The sequence below is a fragment of the Pyrus communis genome, chromosome 14 (genome assembly GCF_963583255.1).
Source record: "Pyrus communis chromosome 14, drPyrComm1.1, whole genome shotgun sequence".
NCBI classification, from domain to species: domain Eukaryota; kingdom Viridiplantae; phylum Streptophyta; class Magnoliopsida; order Rosales; family Rosaceae; genus Pyrus; species Pyrus communis.
This window is the reverse complement of record NC_084816.1, coordinates 21,097,839-21,117,963: the sequence shown is the minus strand read 5'-3', so window position 1 is coordinate 21,117,963 and position 20,125 is coordinate 21,097,839. Positions and strand designations below refer to the sequence as shown.

Genomic DNA, 20,125 nt, shown 5'->3' with positions numbered 1-20,125 from the left:
GGTGCAAATAATCAATCCATTTAATAACTAAAAAGAACAATCTGTTATACAAAGATAACAGTGGCACGCTCAGGTCCATATTAGTTTGATTGTGAGCCTCAAGGTCTAACAAAGGCCCCACAAATGTACCATTCAAACTAATAACAAACTCATATTGCAGTATACCAAGTAGCAAACCTTGCTCGACAGGCAAGACCCAGAAGAGTTGTGCGAGGGACAGATCTAACCCGAACAGGAAGGTACCTTTGCTTCTTTATTTGTTTCAATCTCTTGAGAACTTATTGGCATGGTGTTTAAGGGTGTAGCATCCAAGACACGTACGATGCATTATTAGTAATTCATTACAAATTGACAGTGGCATACAAGAAGTAAAAACATCACAAATGGCATCAGCATTTCTTGTTGATGGCATTTGTGTCATATAGCGATAATTTTCTGGCATGCCTTTGACAGAAAGACTTTGTCCTCCTCAAAGGTTCTTCAACGGAAGATGGATCAGCAGCAAATGTAATGCGTATCCAGTTGTTCAGACCTACTGCTATTCCTACAATACACACATATAATCTCCGTTTGTTAGTCAACGAGATGCTTGTAAACAAGAAAAATGTCATGGAAACTATGTTTCCGAATGTTCATTAATTTATTACCTGGAAGAAAGATCACGCTTTCCTCTTTCGCAAGCTTGAAACAAAACTCGATATTATCAGTAATATCTTCCAGTAGTGAAAGGTCTAGTTTCACCTGCATTACACGGAAAATTAATAAGCAAAGATGTAATAGAATGTTGAATTTATAGTATATGAACAATTGTGTTTCCGTTAATTTCTCACCATTACGGCCATGGATCCTTCTGGTTTGCTTGGACAGCTAAGACAAGGGATCTCATTTATCCTATCCCAGCAAATGTCTGAGGACTGGTTCAGGAAATAGAGAGTTTTCTTGAAGAAGGTCTCTTCGGTTTCTTCAAGGATGCGAGGAACTGCTGCCTAATGCCTATAACGTATCAGATGTCATTTTGAAACAGAGCCGAAAATTAAGTTAATACTCAGATAAGAGTTTAAGCATGCAAATAATATGTTGTGTTTTTCTCGTTTTGACTAGAATTCCTGAGGAATTGTGAGTAAATGTTGAACTTAAACAGCTTTTAGAAGTTGTCTTTTGTTATAGCAATCTGGAAAGAGCTTTTAGAAATAGTAGTTCCAGAAACCGCACAGTGGCATGACCTTCAAATTAAATTAGTCTACTAAGCAAGAAAACTAATTGCTGTGTTTGAGCAATTCGAAACAAGCATATGAGGCACATACCTGAATGAAAGTTGCAGGCCCTCCCAAAATGTCTAAATATTTCTTAAAGCGCTCAATAACCTGAACAGAATAGTATATGTCAAAACTAGAAGTGGATGATGTAATTATAAAAATCATGACGATTTTCGGTCAGTAGAACAAAGTTATATCCGTGAGATGTGAATATCTGTAACAGGTATAAGTGGAACTTGACAACATCAAAACCGCTAAACCGATGGATCTGCAAAGCAATTGAATCCACAAGAGACTGGGGCCACATGGAAAATCAATTAGACTTTTACGATAACATTTAGTGCTATAAACTGGTTTAGGAAATCCTGAGATACTACTCTTGAAGTGCACTAAAATAGCAGAGAGAGGGGCTATGTATATTCAATAGATAATGCACGATGATTGTTTGGAATTAATGGTACGTATATCAATTTATATAGAGTTCATAATTCAGAGAGAGAGAGAGAGAGAGAGAGAGAGAGAGAACCTTGGGTGTTCCAAACATGCCACATGGATCAGTCGTCACAAACCAACCAAGTCGCCATCCAGGAACTATCCATCTCTTTGACAGGGACCCAAGAGTAAGAACCGGAACAGTTGATCCAAAAACACCCATTGGCACAAATGGTTTATCCCCAAAGGCGAGATGCCCATAAACTTCATCAGCAATTACAGGAATTCGAAGCTTTTTGGCAGTTTCTGCGATCTAAGTTTGATACGAAAACAATAGGTTACAACGATAACCAGTGTCAATAACCTAAACTGGTCTCTCACGGTACAATCTTTTGTTCATATGCGATACCATTGATGACTAACCTTCTCCAGATGTTGGTAACTGTACACATTCCCACAAGGATTCCCAGGGTTTATAATTACCATTGCAACCGTGTTGTGATCTGCAAGAGCTTCAACAGCATCAAGGTCAACCTCCCAGGCATTCTCTTGCAGGAGATCAAAATGTCTAACTTCAAGATGTCTAAAAGCAGAACAAAGTTCATAGATAGGGAAGCAAGGCTTTGGAAGCAAGATATTGGCACCAGGGCGAGAAAGCATAGCCAACGCAACATCAATAGCTTGCGTGCAACCAGACGTGACGAAAACATCATCAGATGTTAACTTGTATGGAAGGTCACGGGACAGATATTCAGAAATTGCTCTGCCACGAAGGGAAATTATAGCAGATTTAGTAATATACACTATGGATAAGCATCATCAACATGATTATATTTAAGTACCCCTCAGGACATATACTCTGACGTTTCCTTGCTGTACAAGCCAGCAGTCTATTATCCAACACATGCATCAAATGTGCTGTCACCATTTAAAATGCCGCTTTATTACAACAGGAAGATAGGAGCTTGGATTCGTTTTAACCAAATAAGAGGATGTCTAGATAAAGGCTTTCATCAGCAATACTAAATTCATGCCTGGAAGAAAATGTTTATGAAATTTTATCACAACAGGAAGATAGGAGCTTGGATTTTTGACAGTAAAGTAAACAAAATTTTGAATTGTTTTCAGCAGTAATTATGAAATAAGAAGATTTTGCCATTTACTTTTATAGCTCCATAAAGCAGTTCCTCACCTCATAAGGCACATGTATTGCTCCTACTTGATTTGTACCACACCGGCGGTAATGAAAACCCTCCGGAACCCTCCACAATCCAATCAAGTAATTCGGGTTTGTTTGGTGTTCAATTTCAAAATAATTTTTAGTTTACGAAAATGATGAATGTAATTTAAATTACTTAGTACTCATTAGTTGCAAAACAAAAGATTGTATCCAAGAAAGATACCAAACAGGCTTGAACAAAATATTAACTAACATAGTCTTTTCCGTTACTTTGTTTTTGTTTTTGAACTTTTCTACTTTCTTGGTTTTTCATCCTTTTTACTTTGGACTAATTTCTAATTTTATGTCAACTTCACAAATTTTAAATTGCTAAAAGCCCGATTACTCGGAGACGCTAAAAAGGGTGAAACAGAATCATTCATGAATATTCAAATTGATGAAGTATATTGAAGTTAAAAAAAAAAAAAAAAAACTGTTTAAAAATCCCCGCCTAGGCGACTAGCCACTGCCCCAATTAGTTTCCAGGCGTTTGAAAATTAAGAAAGTGCGCCCAGACCCGCTTAGGTGTTCGCCAAAACCCGTCTAAGTAGCAATTCTCACTTAGATTAAAAATCGATAACTTTCATTTTACATTTTTTTTTCTTCAATAAAATGTAAGAGACTTGTTGAATGCTTGATGAACACTCTTTATACATTTATTTCCCATGTTTTCAATATGTTCTAATACTTTATAATCTAGATGCTATTTTATTTTGCAATTTATATATACAATTATGTGTTTTTAAATATAAATCGACACTTATTTATACAATATATAATAAATTTACTTAAATCCGCCTAATCTACCTAGACCCCCGCTTAGCCGCCTAGGCGTTAGGTCCCAGTCTGCTGCCGGATTAGCGCCTCGCGTCTTTTAGAAACTTGAAAAAAAAATCAAAAGAACTACAAAGGTACTTCAACTAAAACATTAAAAATGCAAATTGAAACCAAACTCCATATAGTCCAAGCACCCACTTAAACAACAAGATAAGAACCCAAAAACCAAATTTGGCAACACTTAGAATCCAGGACAAGAATTCGATAATAACAAGAAAGAACAAGACAAGTACTGATGACCAATGTTCTAAAAAAGGGCCTAGGCGCTGCCTAGGCGTTGGGTGGTGTGACCCAAAGCTTTTTTTTGCAAATCGGTTCAAAAAATCTGCTGGGCTCTAGGCTTCACCTAAGTTGGCTAGGCGGGTTTTTTTTTTTTTTTTTTTTTTTTTTTTTTGAAATAAAAAAAAATCCTATCTACTTTACTATATTTCCTTATTTTCGTCCTATTTTGCATTTTATGTGGTTTTAAATTGTGAACTTATTATACTTGTGTCATCCTACAATACTCTTCACTATGGTTCTATGGTATATATGCTTAATGTGTTTTTAAATTTTGAACTTGTTGGATACTGTTTTTACATTTTATTCATGGATTTTATACAAGTATAATTTTTTGTAAGTGTCAATATGCACTTATTTACAAGAAATTTACCTAAATCCGCCTAGGCGAGCCCACCGCCCAACTAGTGCCTATCGTTTTTTTAAACTGATGACAACTAAAACCTCAAAAAGAAAAAAAAAAAAAAAATCCTAGAAATTGAAAAACCAAAATTAATAATTTACCTTCTGGTTTGAGGAAGACCAACAGTGGGAGCATAGCCATTGAACTTGTCGGATTGGAGGGCATCGACGGCTTCCTGCGATACATGTGTCGTGTGGAAGCAAGAGAAGGCAGTCGGGTCGCCCATGCCCAAAGAAATCAGCCGTCTGCCGTCGTTTTCATCGACATTCTGCAGTAGCAAGCTGAGGATGCCTTTAATGGTGATTGTCGTAGAATTAGTGTCCAATACTGGTGCAGCTTGGTGGTTCGAGGTGTCGTTTTCCATGGCGGATTTGATGGGTTTTTTTTTTTTTTTTTTTTTTTTTTTTTTGGGGGGGGGGGCGGGGAGTTTTCAGTTTGGCACTACTACAGAAGATGCTATCACTGGCGGTGTAAAAACCGATAAGAAACCCTAATTACTGTTAGATTTTTACCAAAAATCCGACATAAAATCATGCGATGTCACATAGGGAAACCGACGCCATTGCTAGCATCACGAAAAGGGTATTGACGTCGGTTAGTCCCCTTAATCCGTCACCAAGAAGCAAAGTAATATAAAATAAAATAAAAATAATAGCATCGCTTAAAAGCGCCATTAAATTCTGACATGATGGCAGTTCTAACTAGGGATGACAACGGTTCGGTTTGGGGACGGAAATGTTATATCCATCCTCATAACCATGAAAATTAACCATATCCATAACTGCAAATTAACCATCGGGGATTATCCATAACCATATCCACCGGGCAACGGATTTTCAATCGGTTATTGGTTATATCCATCTTCGTCAAAAAACAAAAAAAAAATTATATTCATTCAATTGACACATGATAAATTTGAGTAGATACTAATTCCATCATTAAATAGCAACATCCAATTACAAAAAATATAACAATATATTTGAAGTTGTTTATGATAACATGCACCAATTTCTTGACAGTGAGACTGTTAAAGAGAGATGAATTTGATAAACCTATAATATTTGATAATTGATATATAAAATGATTCAATGAATTAATTTGTTGAGTATAACAATAAGAGTATTGAATTGATGAGGTTGTTGGTATGCCCCATGCATGATGTTTGGTGCATAATAAAGATAATATAGACTTTGATGCATGCATAATGAATTAATATAGAGAGGGTTCGGTAAATTGAATAAAATTATATTATATATTAAATATATATATATATATGTATATATATAATATTCGGATCGGATTCAGGGATGGATATGGATTAGGGACCCCTATAACCATATCCAAAACCATAACCAAATAAAGTTCACGGTTTTTCCCCATATCCATACCATACCCGAATTTTCATATCCAAATCCAATCCATTCGGACGGTTATCCACGGTTATCGGGTTTAACGGTTAGAACTGCCATCCATAGTTCTAACTGACATTAACTAGCAACTAAACTATTAAAATAAAAACCTATTGTCGGCCCTAACTGATGCCACAAGCCAATAATAAATAAATAAATAACAGTTTGTCTCGGTTCCTCTGTCGACTCTCAGTTCCTCCGTCGACCTAGCTAGTACTGTTCCTGGCCACTACTCAGTTCCTCCTCCTCCATTTCGTGCTGCCCGCCGATCAAGAGGGATCATAGACAACATCAGTTCCTCTTCCTCTATAGCTACTTATGCAACCACGTCTCTAAAGATGCTGCCTTCCGCAAGAATGTCCTATCAAGAGGGATCATAGACAACATTAAGTTAAAGCAGCTTGGGCTTTCGTACTTAACAAGATAAAATGGGGAGAGTTCTCAAAGTGTGACAAAAATCATGCTAGCTCTGGCTCCATTACAAGATTTATGGTTGGAGGTACGTTTCTCAACTCACCAGGTCTTATAATCTTGTACTTTATACCAAACTTCCTGATATAATTCTTTGCCTGAAGCTTTGCTATTAAGGTGAGCCCAAAAATATTGAGGAAAGCTGGGTTGAGAATATGCCCTATTGCCGCTCCATTGACCAATTTTGGGAGAGATGAAGGGAGAAGGAGAAGGGGAGAAGAACTAAAGCATCACTGTGAAGGGATGGTCACCTCCATTGTAGTGAGGCCGAGGAGGAGAGCGCATGGAGGTTGTGTTGGGGTTGATTTGTTGGGTTGCTGATGCTATTGCAGGAGGACAGTGGGAGGTTTTTGAGTGGGCATCATGAGGGGAAGAAATTTGTGTTGATGGTGAGGTGAGGAGTAATGGATGGAGAGAGGCGATGAGTGGAGAGAAGACAGAAAAATGAGAGAAAAGTTTGTGAGAGAGGTATAAAGTAATAGGAAATGAAGGATTTCACTTAAATTTTGAGAATTGCGGGAGTACAGTGAAATTTCACAGAACCTGTACTCACATCCCCACACGTGAGTGATTCACAATATATATATATATATATATATATATATCACACATTCATAAAAATTATGAAATATTGTAACCACAATGCAAATCATAATTTCCACTAACAGAATTCCATAATCACCATGGAAATTGCATCACAATCACTATACAAATCATAGATGTATCTCACACACACCCACACGCGCGTGCGCGCGTGCACACACACACACACACACATATATATATATCACATGAATGTCACTTATTCACAGAAATTATGAAATTATGCAACCACAATGCATATCATAATTCACGTAAATGCATCATGATGCATCACACTAATGAAATGTTGCAATACCACTGCAATCATATTCCACATCATCAAAACACGAGAATATATACATTCACTCTCCTGACAGTACGAGATTCATAATACATGCATATTTCTCATTAATGCCATATTAATCATAGAAATTATGAAATAATGCAATATCATTGCAAATCATAATTCACATATATAAAACTGCATAACGTTCCATATTGTAGAGCATGATCATTTGCTATGATACCAAATTGTCACATCCCGGCCGGACCCCCACCACATCCCAGGCTCGACTCCACCGTAGCACGATATTGTCCTCTTTGGGCCTCGACCATGCCCTCACAGTTTTGTTTCTGGGAACTTACAAGAGAACTTCCCAGTGGGTCACCCATCCTGGGATTGCTCTCGCGCGAACTCGCTTAAATTTGGAGTTCCGATGAACTCCGAAGCCATTGAGCTCCCAAAAGGCCTCGTGCTAAAGGAGGTGGGCATGTACATATAAGGCATAGATGATCCACTCCCCTGGGCGATGTGGGATCTAACAATCCACCCCTCTTAGGGGCCCGATGTCATCGTCGGCACACTTTCGGCTAGGGATTGGCTCTGATACCACTATATAACGACTCGAAATTTCTAATTCGGAAGCCATACACACAGGTAGGCCACAATAAAGTAATGGTTAATTATAATTCTAACTAACCATACTAAAAATAATAATCATTTTGTTTAATTTATGGCTGCATCTAATATTTTTGTTAGACTGCCTACGTACCCTAAACGAAGGGATTAAGCCATTCGTATTTAACCTTACGCTTCTAGAACAACATACTAAAATTTCATTTCGATCCAATGGTCGGATCTCTGCCAATCACAATATTCAAGTGGCGGTCGACGCTTTGATTTACTAACTTGCATATCCAATTCGGTAAGATCGGTATGTCGGATTCCTGATCCGTAAGTTCTTAAGGTCCTCAAATATTATGTACTATAATGTCTCAAAGTTTAGTGACGATCCAACGGTTGAATGATCGACAATGACCAAAAATCGTACGGTGATACAATTATCCGAAAAAATTTGAATATTCGAATCATCGTAACAAATTTCAACGAACGGAATTTGGATATGGGCTCAGGACATCAAGGATGTCTTGCTGTCCAAAATCCATGAAAACAGATTCTCCCCCACGCGCTGCCGCACGTGGTGATTTCCCGCGACTGGAAACCCATTTTTCGTCTAACTCCAAATTCTAAAAAAATTTACAGGAAGATAGAGCTCAAAAAGAGGAACAAGTTTTATACCTGCCACGAAATCCGAAAGTGGACGGAAGAAGGTCAATTCCACTGATAAAGCCGATGGTTGCCTAAAGCTTCCCGATGTCGATTCGTCGCCCATGGTGCCCCAACGGGATCAAATCTGGTCGGGATTTACTCCTGGGATGATGGGCTACAAAACCCAAGTGGTGGCATTGGCCATCGCTTTGCTGATTCACCGGAAAAATGAAAAGGGTGGCCGGAGCACCATTGGTTTTCATCGGTTTTTATGACCTCACACCGCCACATATGGTGGTTAATCAAGATGGTTCTTGGTTGGATTTTGTAGAGGAGAGTAAGAGCTTCAAGATGGTGATGGTGGCGTCGAAAAACTCCACTGGAGTTGGCCGGAATCGGTGTAAAAAAAATGGGATGTCGCGAGGGTTAACTGGGTCACAAACTGGGTTGGAGTTTCTGGGCTTTTTTGGGTCAGTTTCCTCCCCTGGAAACTTCCTAATTTTCTGACCAAATTTAGAGACTTACTACTAATAGTAAGTCCATGTGTCTAAAATTCTCACCACTTCTGAGGCTCGTAACTTCTACGTTCTGACTCAAAATTAAGATCCATTTGAACCTACGCGCTAGTAAGGTCGTCCTCTATTCAAATATTTTAAAAATTATGATAAAATATATGAGGATAAAATACGTCCTCGTATAATTACGCTAACCAAATAGGGCATTTTCATCTTTCCCCACTTAATGAAAAATTATACGACATAATTAATTCTTAATCTTGAAATGGGATTTCACATTTTTCCCCATTCGAATTTTATAACCAAAAATCAATCTATTTTTTTTTCCTCCACATAAACAATAAAATGAATATCCACATCATTTTTAAAATATTAAGGGTGTTACAGGTGCAGTGTACGACTACATTGATTTTCACAGAGGGCGAGAAATTTTGAGATGGGGAAGAGTGAATGATGAGAGAAAGAGTGATGAGAGGGAGGGAGAGCTAAAAGGGAAGATATGAGAGCTGATGGAGGATAGCTCAAGAGAGGGTTCGAGAGTGTCCGAGAGATTGGGGGAGGGGAGGACACGAGGAAGAAGGGGAAGTGGGGTGTGGGCCCCACTGGCCACAAAAATTATAAAATAATAAAATATCGAACCCTAATATCTAGAATAGTGAAGTTACTAAAATACCCTTATGCTTTGTAGTTCCATAAAACCCTCATCGTAGCTCCAAATTTGATTATGCTTGCACCCACGTATTCGTAACGATGAGTAATATAAGGATACGCCAAGTAAACAGATCTTACGTGACACGACAAGGTGGTCAATAAAAGTCAAAGTTTTTACCTCGAAAGGTATTTTTGGTAAATTCACTCTTTAGAATTATAAAAACTGTAATATTTGGGGACGGGTCGTTTCAGAAAAAGCTATCCCTTTAGATTTCGCCTAGTGTTGGCTACTAACTCAATTCCGTGAAACAGCTCTTGTGTGTTTCGTTCATAGTAGTCTGTTCAACTATGCTTCCTATATACTTAGCTTTGGGCATCTCCCCGATTTCCCTCGTTGCGTTCTTATTCATTCCTGTGATTTGGTGCCTACCACAATCTGGATGCGTTAAGGTGAGTATATATGGTTCTTACGCAAATGGTCGTACTGGTTTTGCTGGGAATTTTCGTAATTTGGATGGACATGTACTTGGTTCTTTCTTCTCAAATACAAAGTTTGTTAGTTCAGTGGTTGCAAAAGTATTAGCTTTCATTGAGGTGGTTCATGTTGCTTGGATTCGAGATTAGAAGCATATTTGGATTGAAACTGATTCCACCTTGGTTGATTAGAACAATTGTTTATGGCTCCTTCGCCAAATGAGTTTTTTTTGTACATACATTTATCGGGAGGGTAACAAGTTGATGATGCCCGAGCTTTTTTTGGTGCGGTTAGTAGTGCTTATTATTGGTGGTCCATTGTTCCAGATTTTGCAGTTGCTGCCCATGCTCATGACACTGAGTTTTGTCCTGCTTTTCATTTTCGTTGATGTTTCCTTGTTTTTCTTTTAGCGGGTTTTGGCTCCGTCCCCCTACTTGTATTCTTTTGTTTTCAGTTTCTTTATTTAATAAATTAGGAGATAGGGGACCGTGGGTTGGGGGGGGGGGTTCGTTCTATCAGGGATTGACCATTACTAATTACTCTAAGTGGAAAAGAAGTAGCCTACTTGTAATTGATGGCTAATCCTAGGGTCTTGGTTATTTCTTCCCACATTGTGTGTGTTTAGAGAGTAAAGTTTTTATTTTTGTAGTCTGACGACCAAGCCTTATGCGTAGCTTGACTCGCCTAATCCATTATCATCCTTAAAAAAACAAAAAGAAAAACTAAATGTCTACTCATACTTAAAAAAAATATACAATTGTATTGAGATACATAAATGTAAAATAGAATTCTATATAGATTGTATTAGAATATATTGAAAACATGGTGAGCATGCATATAATGAGTGTTCATCCAAGCATTCAACAAGTTGCTTACAATTTATTAAAAAATAAAATGCAAAATAAAAGTTACCTATTTTTTGTCTAAGTAAGAGTTGCGACCTAAGCGGGTCTAGATGGTCTAGGCGGGGCACCTAGGTAGGGTCTAAGCCCTTCCTTAAGTTGCAAACACTTAGAGATTTATCGGAGTTTTGGCCAACTGCTTAGCACCTAAGCAGGGTCTAGTCGGCGCTAGACGAGGATTTTTAGAATAATGGGATACATTTTTATGATATCAAAAGCAAAATAATTTATAAGAAGCTAGTCCGCTCAATTTCTTCATACTTTCCATATGTAGTTTGTATAGATGCCTCTAACATCATTCATCTATCGGTCTATCCAAACATATTCTCTTGGTCATCAGGTTGAAGTGAAGTCCATCATGTTTTTCATTTGTGGATAAGATCCAACTTTATAGTTGACGATGAGCTTGGAGACATTCGTCATTGAATAATGTATTGTAATTAAGTTCTGCAGACTGATGATGATGGAAAATTTGCTGTAAGGTGTTGGTACATCCGCGCGCATGCATGCATGGTTTTCTTCTTTAGTTCGTGACTTTGTTTATAAGTTTAACAAGAAGAAAAGCCCATTACATTGATATTTCCTTCTCAGAAAATCGTTGTTACTTTCCTTTTGCGTTGAAAACAAAACAAGACAAATAATTTGTCGCATCATAAATTCTGCCAGCGAAACATCATCCTTCTATTAAACTAAAATAAGGATAAATTGGATTAATGGTTCCCGTGGTGAGAGGGTAATCGGAAGATAGCTCCCATAGTGAAAAAATTCGGATTTAAACCCTCGTGATGAACTCCGTTAGGATTTAAACCCAAAATTAACGTTTATGTAAACTCTCCGTTAACCCAAAATTAACAATCCCACCCTTCCCCCAAAGATTTCATTGAATTTTAAAACCACGAAGTCTGCTGCGTTCAATCTCAATTTGTCCTGCATTTTTCTCCCTGCGTCGTATTTGAATAGCTGCAACCTTAATCTTTTGATCAGAAAAGCAAAAGAAGAAAAATTGTGTGAGCGTTGAGATAGAGAGTGCAATCAAAGCAGCAACATTCTTACCTTCAAATAAATGGCACCAAAAAAATCCAAATCCATCTCCCATCCAAAAGAGAAACCCATTTTCATGTTTCTTCAATCTCCATAGACACATCCAACAGAAGAAACCCATTTCCCTATAAATGAATACCACTACGTATTTTGGATTTTCATCGCCAATTTTCTCCTCCTATTGTTTATAATTGTAATATTCATTTTAGTTTTGTTTTTTGCGAGCAGAAAATCACAATCCTTCTGTAATCTAACAACTGAAGGATCTTCTTTGAAATCATTTTTTCTCAAATGGGCATATTTAGGGAATTCATTGATTAATGGACAACAGATCTTTGAATAGAATCGAAGCATGGGTCAACGAATTTATAGCCTTCGATGAATGAGTTTTTTTTCTCTTTTGGTTATAAAGGCTGAATGGGTTAACAGACAGATGAGGAAGATGTTAATTTTGGGCTTAAATCCTAACAGAATTTACACGAGAGTTTAAATCTAAATTTTTTCACCACAAGTGTTATCTTCCGATCATCTGCTTGGTCCTTCTCTTTCTACAATAATATTCTAATACTCTCTCTCTCTCTCTCTCTCTCTCTCTCTCTCTCTCTCTCTCTCTCTCTCTCTCTCTCTCTCTCTCTATATATATATATATATATATATATATATACCAAACATTATTGTAAGAACTTTGGGATCTTGACCACTACCCAGTCACCAAAGTTTCACCTCCTTCTTCTTCTCTTAACAGGATCATGTATCTTCTTTCTGTTAATCCCTTGTGCAACTCCGTTAACTTTCAGTTTCCCTAGCTTCCAGCAAAGTGATATCAACAAAGTGATATCAACACTAGACTAATCACCGAAGGAGATGCTGTCATCTACGACCAGTCCATCCGCCGCACAGAATACCAACAAGATGACAACATTCGTGGGAGCTTCGGTCGAGCCACCTACCACCAGCCCTTCCTCCTTCGGGAATCCACCACTGGAAAACTCGCTGATTTCACAACACATTTCAGATTCGTCATTGATTCCCAAGACAAAATCCCCTATGCGGACGGCCTCACGTTCTTCCTAGCCCCAAACGGGTCCATATTCAACCGCACACTAGTAATGGGCGGCAGTCTTGACCTCCCCGTGGAGAACCTGCCGGGATACATGCCAAGGAGTTCGCAGTACCCATTTGTCGCATTGGAGTTAATTTGATATCTTCACAAACAAGGAGGAAAGTATCGATGATACCGAATGGGAACATGTGGGTATAAACATTATCTCGCTCAAGTCCAATAAAACCACGCCTTGGAACGGTGGCATTTTGGATGGACAACAAAATAGTGCTAAAATTAGTTACAATTCTACCTCAAAAAGTCTTCGCGTTACCTTCACTAGTTTGGTAAATGGCAGTCAAGTATTGATTTCTCTTTATCACTAAGTCAGTCTGACTCAGTACTTGCCCGATTTGGTCATTGCCGGATTCTCCGCCTCCACGGCAACCTCAGGTGTTGCTTTTACTTTGCATAAGATCGTCTCATGGGATTTTACCTCCACTTATCTAGATGATTATGAAACTAAGACAAACCCAACTTCTAATTATAATTTACTACTGTTCGTTGCACTGGGGTGCTGGCGGGGGTTTTGTGTTGGTTGGTGCGGTTGGTTTTGTTTGGTTCATCTTGTGGAAGAGCCGGAAACGAGGAGAAAATATTGATGAAAGTCCTATGGCAAACATGGACTTGATTGACAATGATTTCGGAAAGCAAATTGGCCCGAGGAAGTTTTCCTATAACAAGTTGGCTCGTGCGACGAGTAACTTTGTGGAGAGAGAAGAGCTTGGAGAGGGAGGATTTGGTGGGGTTTATAAAGGCTTCATAAAAGACTTGAACTCATATGTGGCGGTTAAGAGGATATCGAAAGGGTCCAGACAAGGGCTGAAGGAATACGCATCAGAACTGTCATAAGTCAACTTAGGCATCGAAACCTAGTGCAACTCATTGGTTGGTGCCACCAAAAAGGAGAACTCGTACTTATTTACGAGTTCATGCCAAGCGGCAGTTTAGATTTCCATCTTTTCAGGGCTAAAAGCTTGTTGGTTTGGGAGGTAAGATACAAAATTGTGCAAGGCTAGCTTAGCGTCTGGTTTGTTCTATCTACACCAAGGATGGGAACAATGTGTGCTTCATAGGGATATCAAATCCAGCAACGTTACGTTGGATACTAATTTAACAGCGAAACTTGGAGACTTTGGAGTTGTTGCTTTGGAGATAGCTTGCGGGAGACAACCCATCGATTTCTCTAAGTTTGGAAGTATTGAAACCAGTAAGGTGGACTGGGTGTGGGAGCTTTATGGAGAAAGGAAAGTCCTTGAAGCGGCTGATTGATCCGAAACTATGCCGAGATTTTGATGCGAAGCAAATGGAGTGCTTGATGATTGTTGGGTTGTGGTGTGCTTACCCAAATTACAATATGAGGCCATCGATACAGCAAGCGATTCAAGTGCTAAACTTTGAAGTTCCATTGCCGGTTCTCCCACCAATTATGCCAATGCCAATGGACCATATTTTGCGCCTTAGTTGATTGTTTCTCAATGTTGTCCTGTGATAATACTGCAGGTTTTGTTTATCTATTTTGCTCCTTAATTTAATGTGTCTAAATATTGCAAATATTAAAGTTCTGGACCTTATTTGTAAGAAAGCGTGAATGGTGCTTCATATTCGCTTCAAAACTGGCGTTATAATTTGTCTAAATTATGTAATCTCAAGACTGCAATTCATTGTATAATTACTACCACATGCCAAAGCCAAAACTACAATGCTAATTGGTGTTCCGTCTAAAAATTCAGATTATATCAGGGGTTATATTTTATCGAGGTTGGTCTCTGAAATTGAACATTTCAATCAAAATGGTCCTTAAAATAGAAATCGGTCAATTTGCACGCTATGTCAAAATTCTTTTGCATTTACAAAAAAAAGTTAATAGTTATGTATAAGGAAGAGAGGAGGGGGGGAGGGGGGTTGATGATTTCTGTGAAAAATGTTCATATTTCTTTTTGCCGACGGGTGAACTGGTTGGCCCTGTTAAGTTAAACATTTCTTTTCGAGTTTTGAGTATTTTTCACTTGTCAACTTAACAGGTAGTGTTTATGTAAGATCCCACATCGCCCAGGGGTGAGGATCATGTAAGTCTTATATGTATATTCACATCTCTACCTAGCACGAGATCTTTTGGGAGCTCACTGGCTTCGGGTTCCGTGGGAATTATGAAGTTAAGTGAGTTCGCGCGAGAGCAATCCCGTGATGAGTGACCCACTGAGAAGTTCTCGTGCGAGTTCCCAAAAATAAAACTGTGAGAGCATGGTTAGGGCCCAAATCGGACAATATAGTGCTAAGGTAGTTCTCGTGTGAGTTCCCAAAAATAAAACTGTGAGAGCATGGTTAGGGCTCAAATCGGACAATATAGTGCTAAGGTGGAGCCGAGCTCGGGATGTGGTGGGGACCCGGATCGGGATGTGACAGTTTAGGTGGTCCGTTAGAAACTGGTTTTTATTTAACATCACTTGAACCCAAAAAAGCCAACCCGTTCCCAATTTTAGTGGTTAGTCATAAAATACTTGCAATTCCAAGTTGGTTTGGTTGGAAGAGTAATGTCCTTAAAAACCAACCCGTTACCAAGTTTAGTGTTTTTCTTTTAAGAATAAATATATTTTCTGGACAGTCCCGTTCTCCTGGACCCTATGGCCTATCCTTCACGTATGTGCATTCTTTGAATTCACAATACTAAGTGTGATAAGTGGTAATGCGTGGGCTTGGAGTTGTAATGTACCATATTCAAGTATTTGTGCTTAGAATAGTGGCAGTGTTCTTCTTGGTGCTGTGTTATACTAATCCGGGAAAGTGTTTCGCACTCAATGCAGTGATGCACTGAGGACATATGTGGACCGATTTTACGAACAAAGTAAAGTGTTATGCAACATCATACAGTCACACGTCCGCGGTCCTTCCCTCCTGTCCTTAATTTACTCCTCCATTTCTGTTTTTAACTTTCCATCACAACTTGCACTCTCCCTTCTCCTTGCTGCTATCTCTATTACATGGTTGTTGGGTTCTCCGCTCCAACGGGACTCTGTTGCTCTGTTTAAGACCTTCTCGTGGAATTTTACTTCGACCATATTAGTTGATCCCTACGAGATCGACGTTTCAACGGACAACACAACATCAATGGTTCTAGTTCCACTGCTAAGCCTAATTACTAGTACTTCTACGCCAAAGTCAGGAAATGATCAAAGGATAGACTAGTAATTGGCTTGAGGATTGGTGGATGTGCTGTCTTGCTTGCTGGGTTGGGTTTGGTTTGGTTAGTCTTCTGGAAAAAAAAGGGAAATTAACAACTGGAAGTGATGAAGATCCTACGATTCTTGACTTTATTGATGATGAAATCGAAACGGGCACTGACCTGAGGAAGTTTTCATATGGCGAATTGGCTCGACCAACGAGTAATTTTTCTGGAGAAAACTTAATATAAGTCCAATTTTTTTAGCCAATAGTAGGAATAGTTCAATTTATTAAAATAAGTCCAATTCCTTAAATTTAATTATTTTATTATCAATAATTATCTATTCAATGATAAGATTTATTATAAAAATCAAATTTCTTCCTAATTATCTCTTTGATTATTTCTTTTTTTCTAATTTTTAATTTCTTGTTCTTCCTCCTGCTTTAAATTAGGGGTGGGTTCGGTTCCATTCGGTTCGGTTTTTTGCGAAAATCGGAAACCGAACCGAAATTACTGTTCGGTTCGGTTTTCTATCGGTTTGTGTTCGGTTCGGTTTGTATTCGGTTCGGTTTCGGCCCGATTCGGTTTTTTTTTTTTTTTTTTTTTTTTTGCTTTTTGCTTTTTCTTTTTGCCTTTTTCCCCAAGTAGCTTAAAAAAAGTATATGAAAACAACTTGCATCCATTTTGTAATAAGTCCTATTTCAACATAATCGTCAAGACTCAAAATAATCATTCCAAATTTCTAATATAATCATAGTCTCAACTCAAAGACAATGAAAATAAACATTCAATTCAAAGTTTAATTATAATCAAGTGTTCCAAAGTCCAAAGTTAAATAAACATCAAAGTTTAAATCTTCCAAAAGTCCAAACTTAAAATAAACATCAAAGTTCAAGTATTCCACATCTAAAAGACTAAAATAAACATTCCAAATTTCAATATCTTGAGGACATGAATCAATATCTTTTTATAGCACTTGAGGACATGAATCAATATCTTTTTATAGCACTTATGATTAAAGTCTACCTGACAAACTAGTCATCCAATAACTGCAGAGTTAGCAGAAATATGATTGAACTGTACAGGAATATACATGGTTGAACTTACTCAAGTTTTGGAAATGTTTTCACACAGAGCATCTCTGAGATATCCCACAGGCTCACCAAGGAATTAGCACTCCCAACAGCAAAATATCTGTCAAGGTACAAAGAGCATTAGAAAGAGTACAAGGCAAGCAGGTCTTCCTGTGACAGCGTCACGAGAATATTTTGGAAAAAAAAAATTAAATATAACTAAATAAATTGAGCATATAACCCTTTTTTATAGTGATTGGATCGAAGATGGTGGAGTTCAATAGGCAGCACCAACTAATATAGCAAGTTAATAGCCCAGATGACATCAAAAAGCGTTTTTCTCTCTTAAATAATTTAAAAGATAATACATCTTTGTAGCAAACCTTCCAAGTGGGTCAATGGCAATGCAATAACACCCAGCTGTATGAGCCATGAGAGTGTCGACTGGTTTAAGAGATGGGTATGCTAGTACTTCAACCGTACCTGAGTAAAAGAATATATAATAAAATATCCATTCCAGGTTCCAACATATAGAAAGAAAAGAGATTACTTAAAGACAATTTTTCTCACCATTTCCAGTCGTCAAGAAGAAAATTTCACTACTTGTGCTCCAAGCAATTTCATTAACCTGGAAACTTAGAAGACTGTCCAATAAGTATTTGAGGTGTAGAGACAGATGCTATAAACAGGATTAGGGGGTATCCCTTGTACTAGGATGAAGCAATAGGCGGAATGATCACATAAATGGTATACAGATAAGTTACACATGTTTTCACAACTATGAATCAATCATACTACTTAGTGGCTCTACTGGCAAAAAATCATTGAAAACATAATCATGTGGATACAGAATAGTAAAGTCAAATTTTTTGAAAAAATTAAAAAGCACCAATGTTCAATGAAAAAGAAAGAATTTGGGTTGACAATTTCTGAATTTCATAAATTTAACGACTTCAACACCACCATGAAAATAGAGGAGATATGATTAACATCAAATGTGTGGAGAAATCGATCTTGTGATTTGTGTTCTACAACCATAAGCTCTTAACGTCAGTGTCTAACGTTACATATGAAGATCATACAGAAATTGAATGACTTCTCAAGATTAAGCACCATTAAGCATCACAGTTTTTTTTTTAAAAGCCTCATGCTGATGAGACGATATAGCTAAGCATCATACACGAAATGTGAAATAGAAGGGGGAACGGGTAAAAGTATCCCTTTTGATAATTACCTCATAATTGAACTTTCGCTTGTGAATTGGCTTAAACTTCCGAACATCCAAAATTGTTAGTTCATCATCCTACATTTGAACAACGGGCAAGAATACAGCTTAAGAACGGCAATAAATAGCTATTAGCTATTGATACCCACCACTCAGAATTCCATAGAATGAAGTTACTTAACCAGAAACTGCACAAAACCCGGGGAACGAGGTTTGGAACAACTCAACTTACCCTATTACCAACGGCGATGTGCGTCCCATCAGGTTTATAGGTGATGTTAATGTTCTCCCCACTAAGTTCTGCTAGCTATGCACATTTTCCACCTGAAGCACCCACATAGAGATAACATCAAATTCCCATCTTTGTACCTAAAAAACGAAAAAATAAAAACTTGAAAGAGCAATGACTCACTCCGAGCATCCCAAAGACGAACCGTGTGAGAGACAGAGACAACTTGAGAGTGAGAAAGGTCCGCCGGTCGTGAATTCGATGTCGCCTGGGATTCAAGACTGAGAGAGACAGAGAGTTTGAGAGATACAGAGAGTGATTGAAGTTGAAGTCTTGAAGACCGAGAGAGAGAGAGGAGGCTAACCTTTTGCTGTCGACTGTCGAGACTTGAAAACGGCAAGAAAAATCTGACGGCGAGATGAGAGAGAGTGACTGACGACGAGGGCGAGGTGTGAGAGGTTGAGAGTGAAAAGGGTCGCGCCGTCGCGAGTCGCCTGAGAGATTGAGAGAGACAGAGCGAGAGAGAGATGAGGCTCAGGGCCTCAGGCTGCGCGAGACTGCGATAGGGTTACTACTGGGTTTAGGCCCCTAGGCCTAGGGTTCATGAAAGAACTCTGAAGAAGAAGAACTGAAGGCAGGGAAGGGAAGTAGGGAACGAGAGAGAAGAGGCTTAAGGGTTAGGGTTACAACAACTTACACCGGCGGCTTTAGTTACAGGGTTGTTATTTGTTAAGGCTTAAGGGTTTTGTTAAAAAGATTAAAAAATTAAAAATAACCTCACAAATCCTGAAGGCATGAGGGTTCGAACCCATGCCTCCAGCTTGTAAAGTTTCATTGAAACCAACTTGGCAACAAGTTCTGTTTTGTTATGATTGTATGACTAAACTATTTATAAATATTGAAAAGAATTATATATATATCAGTTCGGTTCGGTTCGGTTTGCGAGCCTAAAAAACCGAAACCGAACTGGTCAGATTTGGTTCGGTTCGGTTTGACAATTTCGGTTCGGTTTTTTTGCGGTTCGGTTTTTTTCGGCCTCGGTCCGGTTCGGTTGTCGGTTTTTTCGGTTTTCGGTTTTTTGAACCCACCCCTACTTTAAACCCCATTTATAGATTTTATTTTTAATTTTTATAATCAACCTATATCACAGGTTAATTATTTTTATGTATCTATATGACATATTCTTTTTTATAATCAACGTGTCACAAATTCATGTGTCTTGCTTGTAGGTATATTATGTTTTTTCCTATCCTTTAGCTAGGTTTCATATCTCGCTTACAGGTATAATATATATTCATATATTGTTACTTGA

General features: G+C 38.2%; 1 protein-coding gene, 1 long non-coding RNA gene and 1 pseudogene across 2 annotated transcripts; 1 reads left to right on the top strand and 2 right to left on the bottom strand.

Moving 5' to 3' along the window:
- Window positions 1–389: 389 nt before the first annotated feature.
- On the bottom strand, window positions 390–4,802 carry LOC137714126 (probable aminotransferase TAT2). Its single transcript, XM_068453411.1, has 7 exons — window positions 4,528–4,802; window positions 2,112–2,451; window positions 1,783–2,001; window positions 1,305–1,364; window positions 831–986; window positions 648–741; window positions 390–544 (listed from the first exon to the last, which is right to left on the bottom strand). Exons 1-7 carry the CDS (start codon window positions 4,788–4,790, stop codon window positions 390–392), a joined length of 1,287 nt encoding a protein of 428 aa, XP_068309512.1. The 5' UTR covers window positions 4,791–4,802.
- A 1,493-nt stretch (window positions 4,803–6,295) lies between these two features.
- LOC137714561 (L-type lectin-domain containing receptor kinase IX.1-like) lies at window positions 6,296–14,591 on the top strand (annotated as a pseudogene).
- Window positions 14,592–16,913: 2,322 nt separating this feature from the next.
- LOC137716469 (uncharacterized) lies at window positions 16,914–19,515 on the bottom strand. The gene is made up of 7 exons (XR_011065678.1): window positions 19,178–19,515; window positions 18,997–19,094; window positions 18,817–18,908; window positions 18,594–18,662; window positions 17,930–17,987; window positions 17,743–17,842; window positions 16,914–17,480 (listed from the first exon to the last, which is right to left on the bottom strand). It is a non-coding gene; the product is annotated as an uncharacterized lncRNA (long non-coding RNA).
- Between the last annotated feature and the right edge of the window lie 610 nt (window positions 19,516–20,125).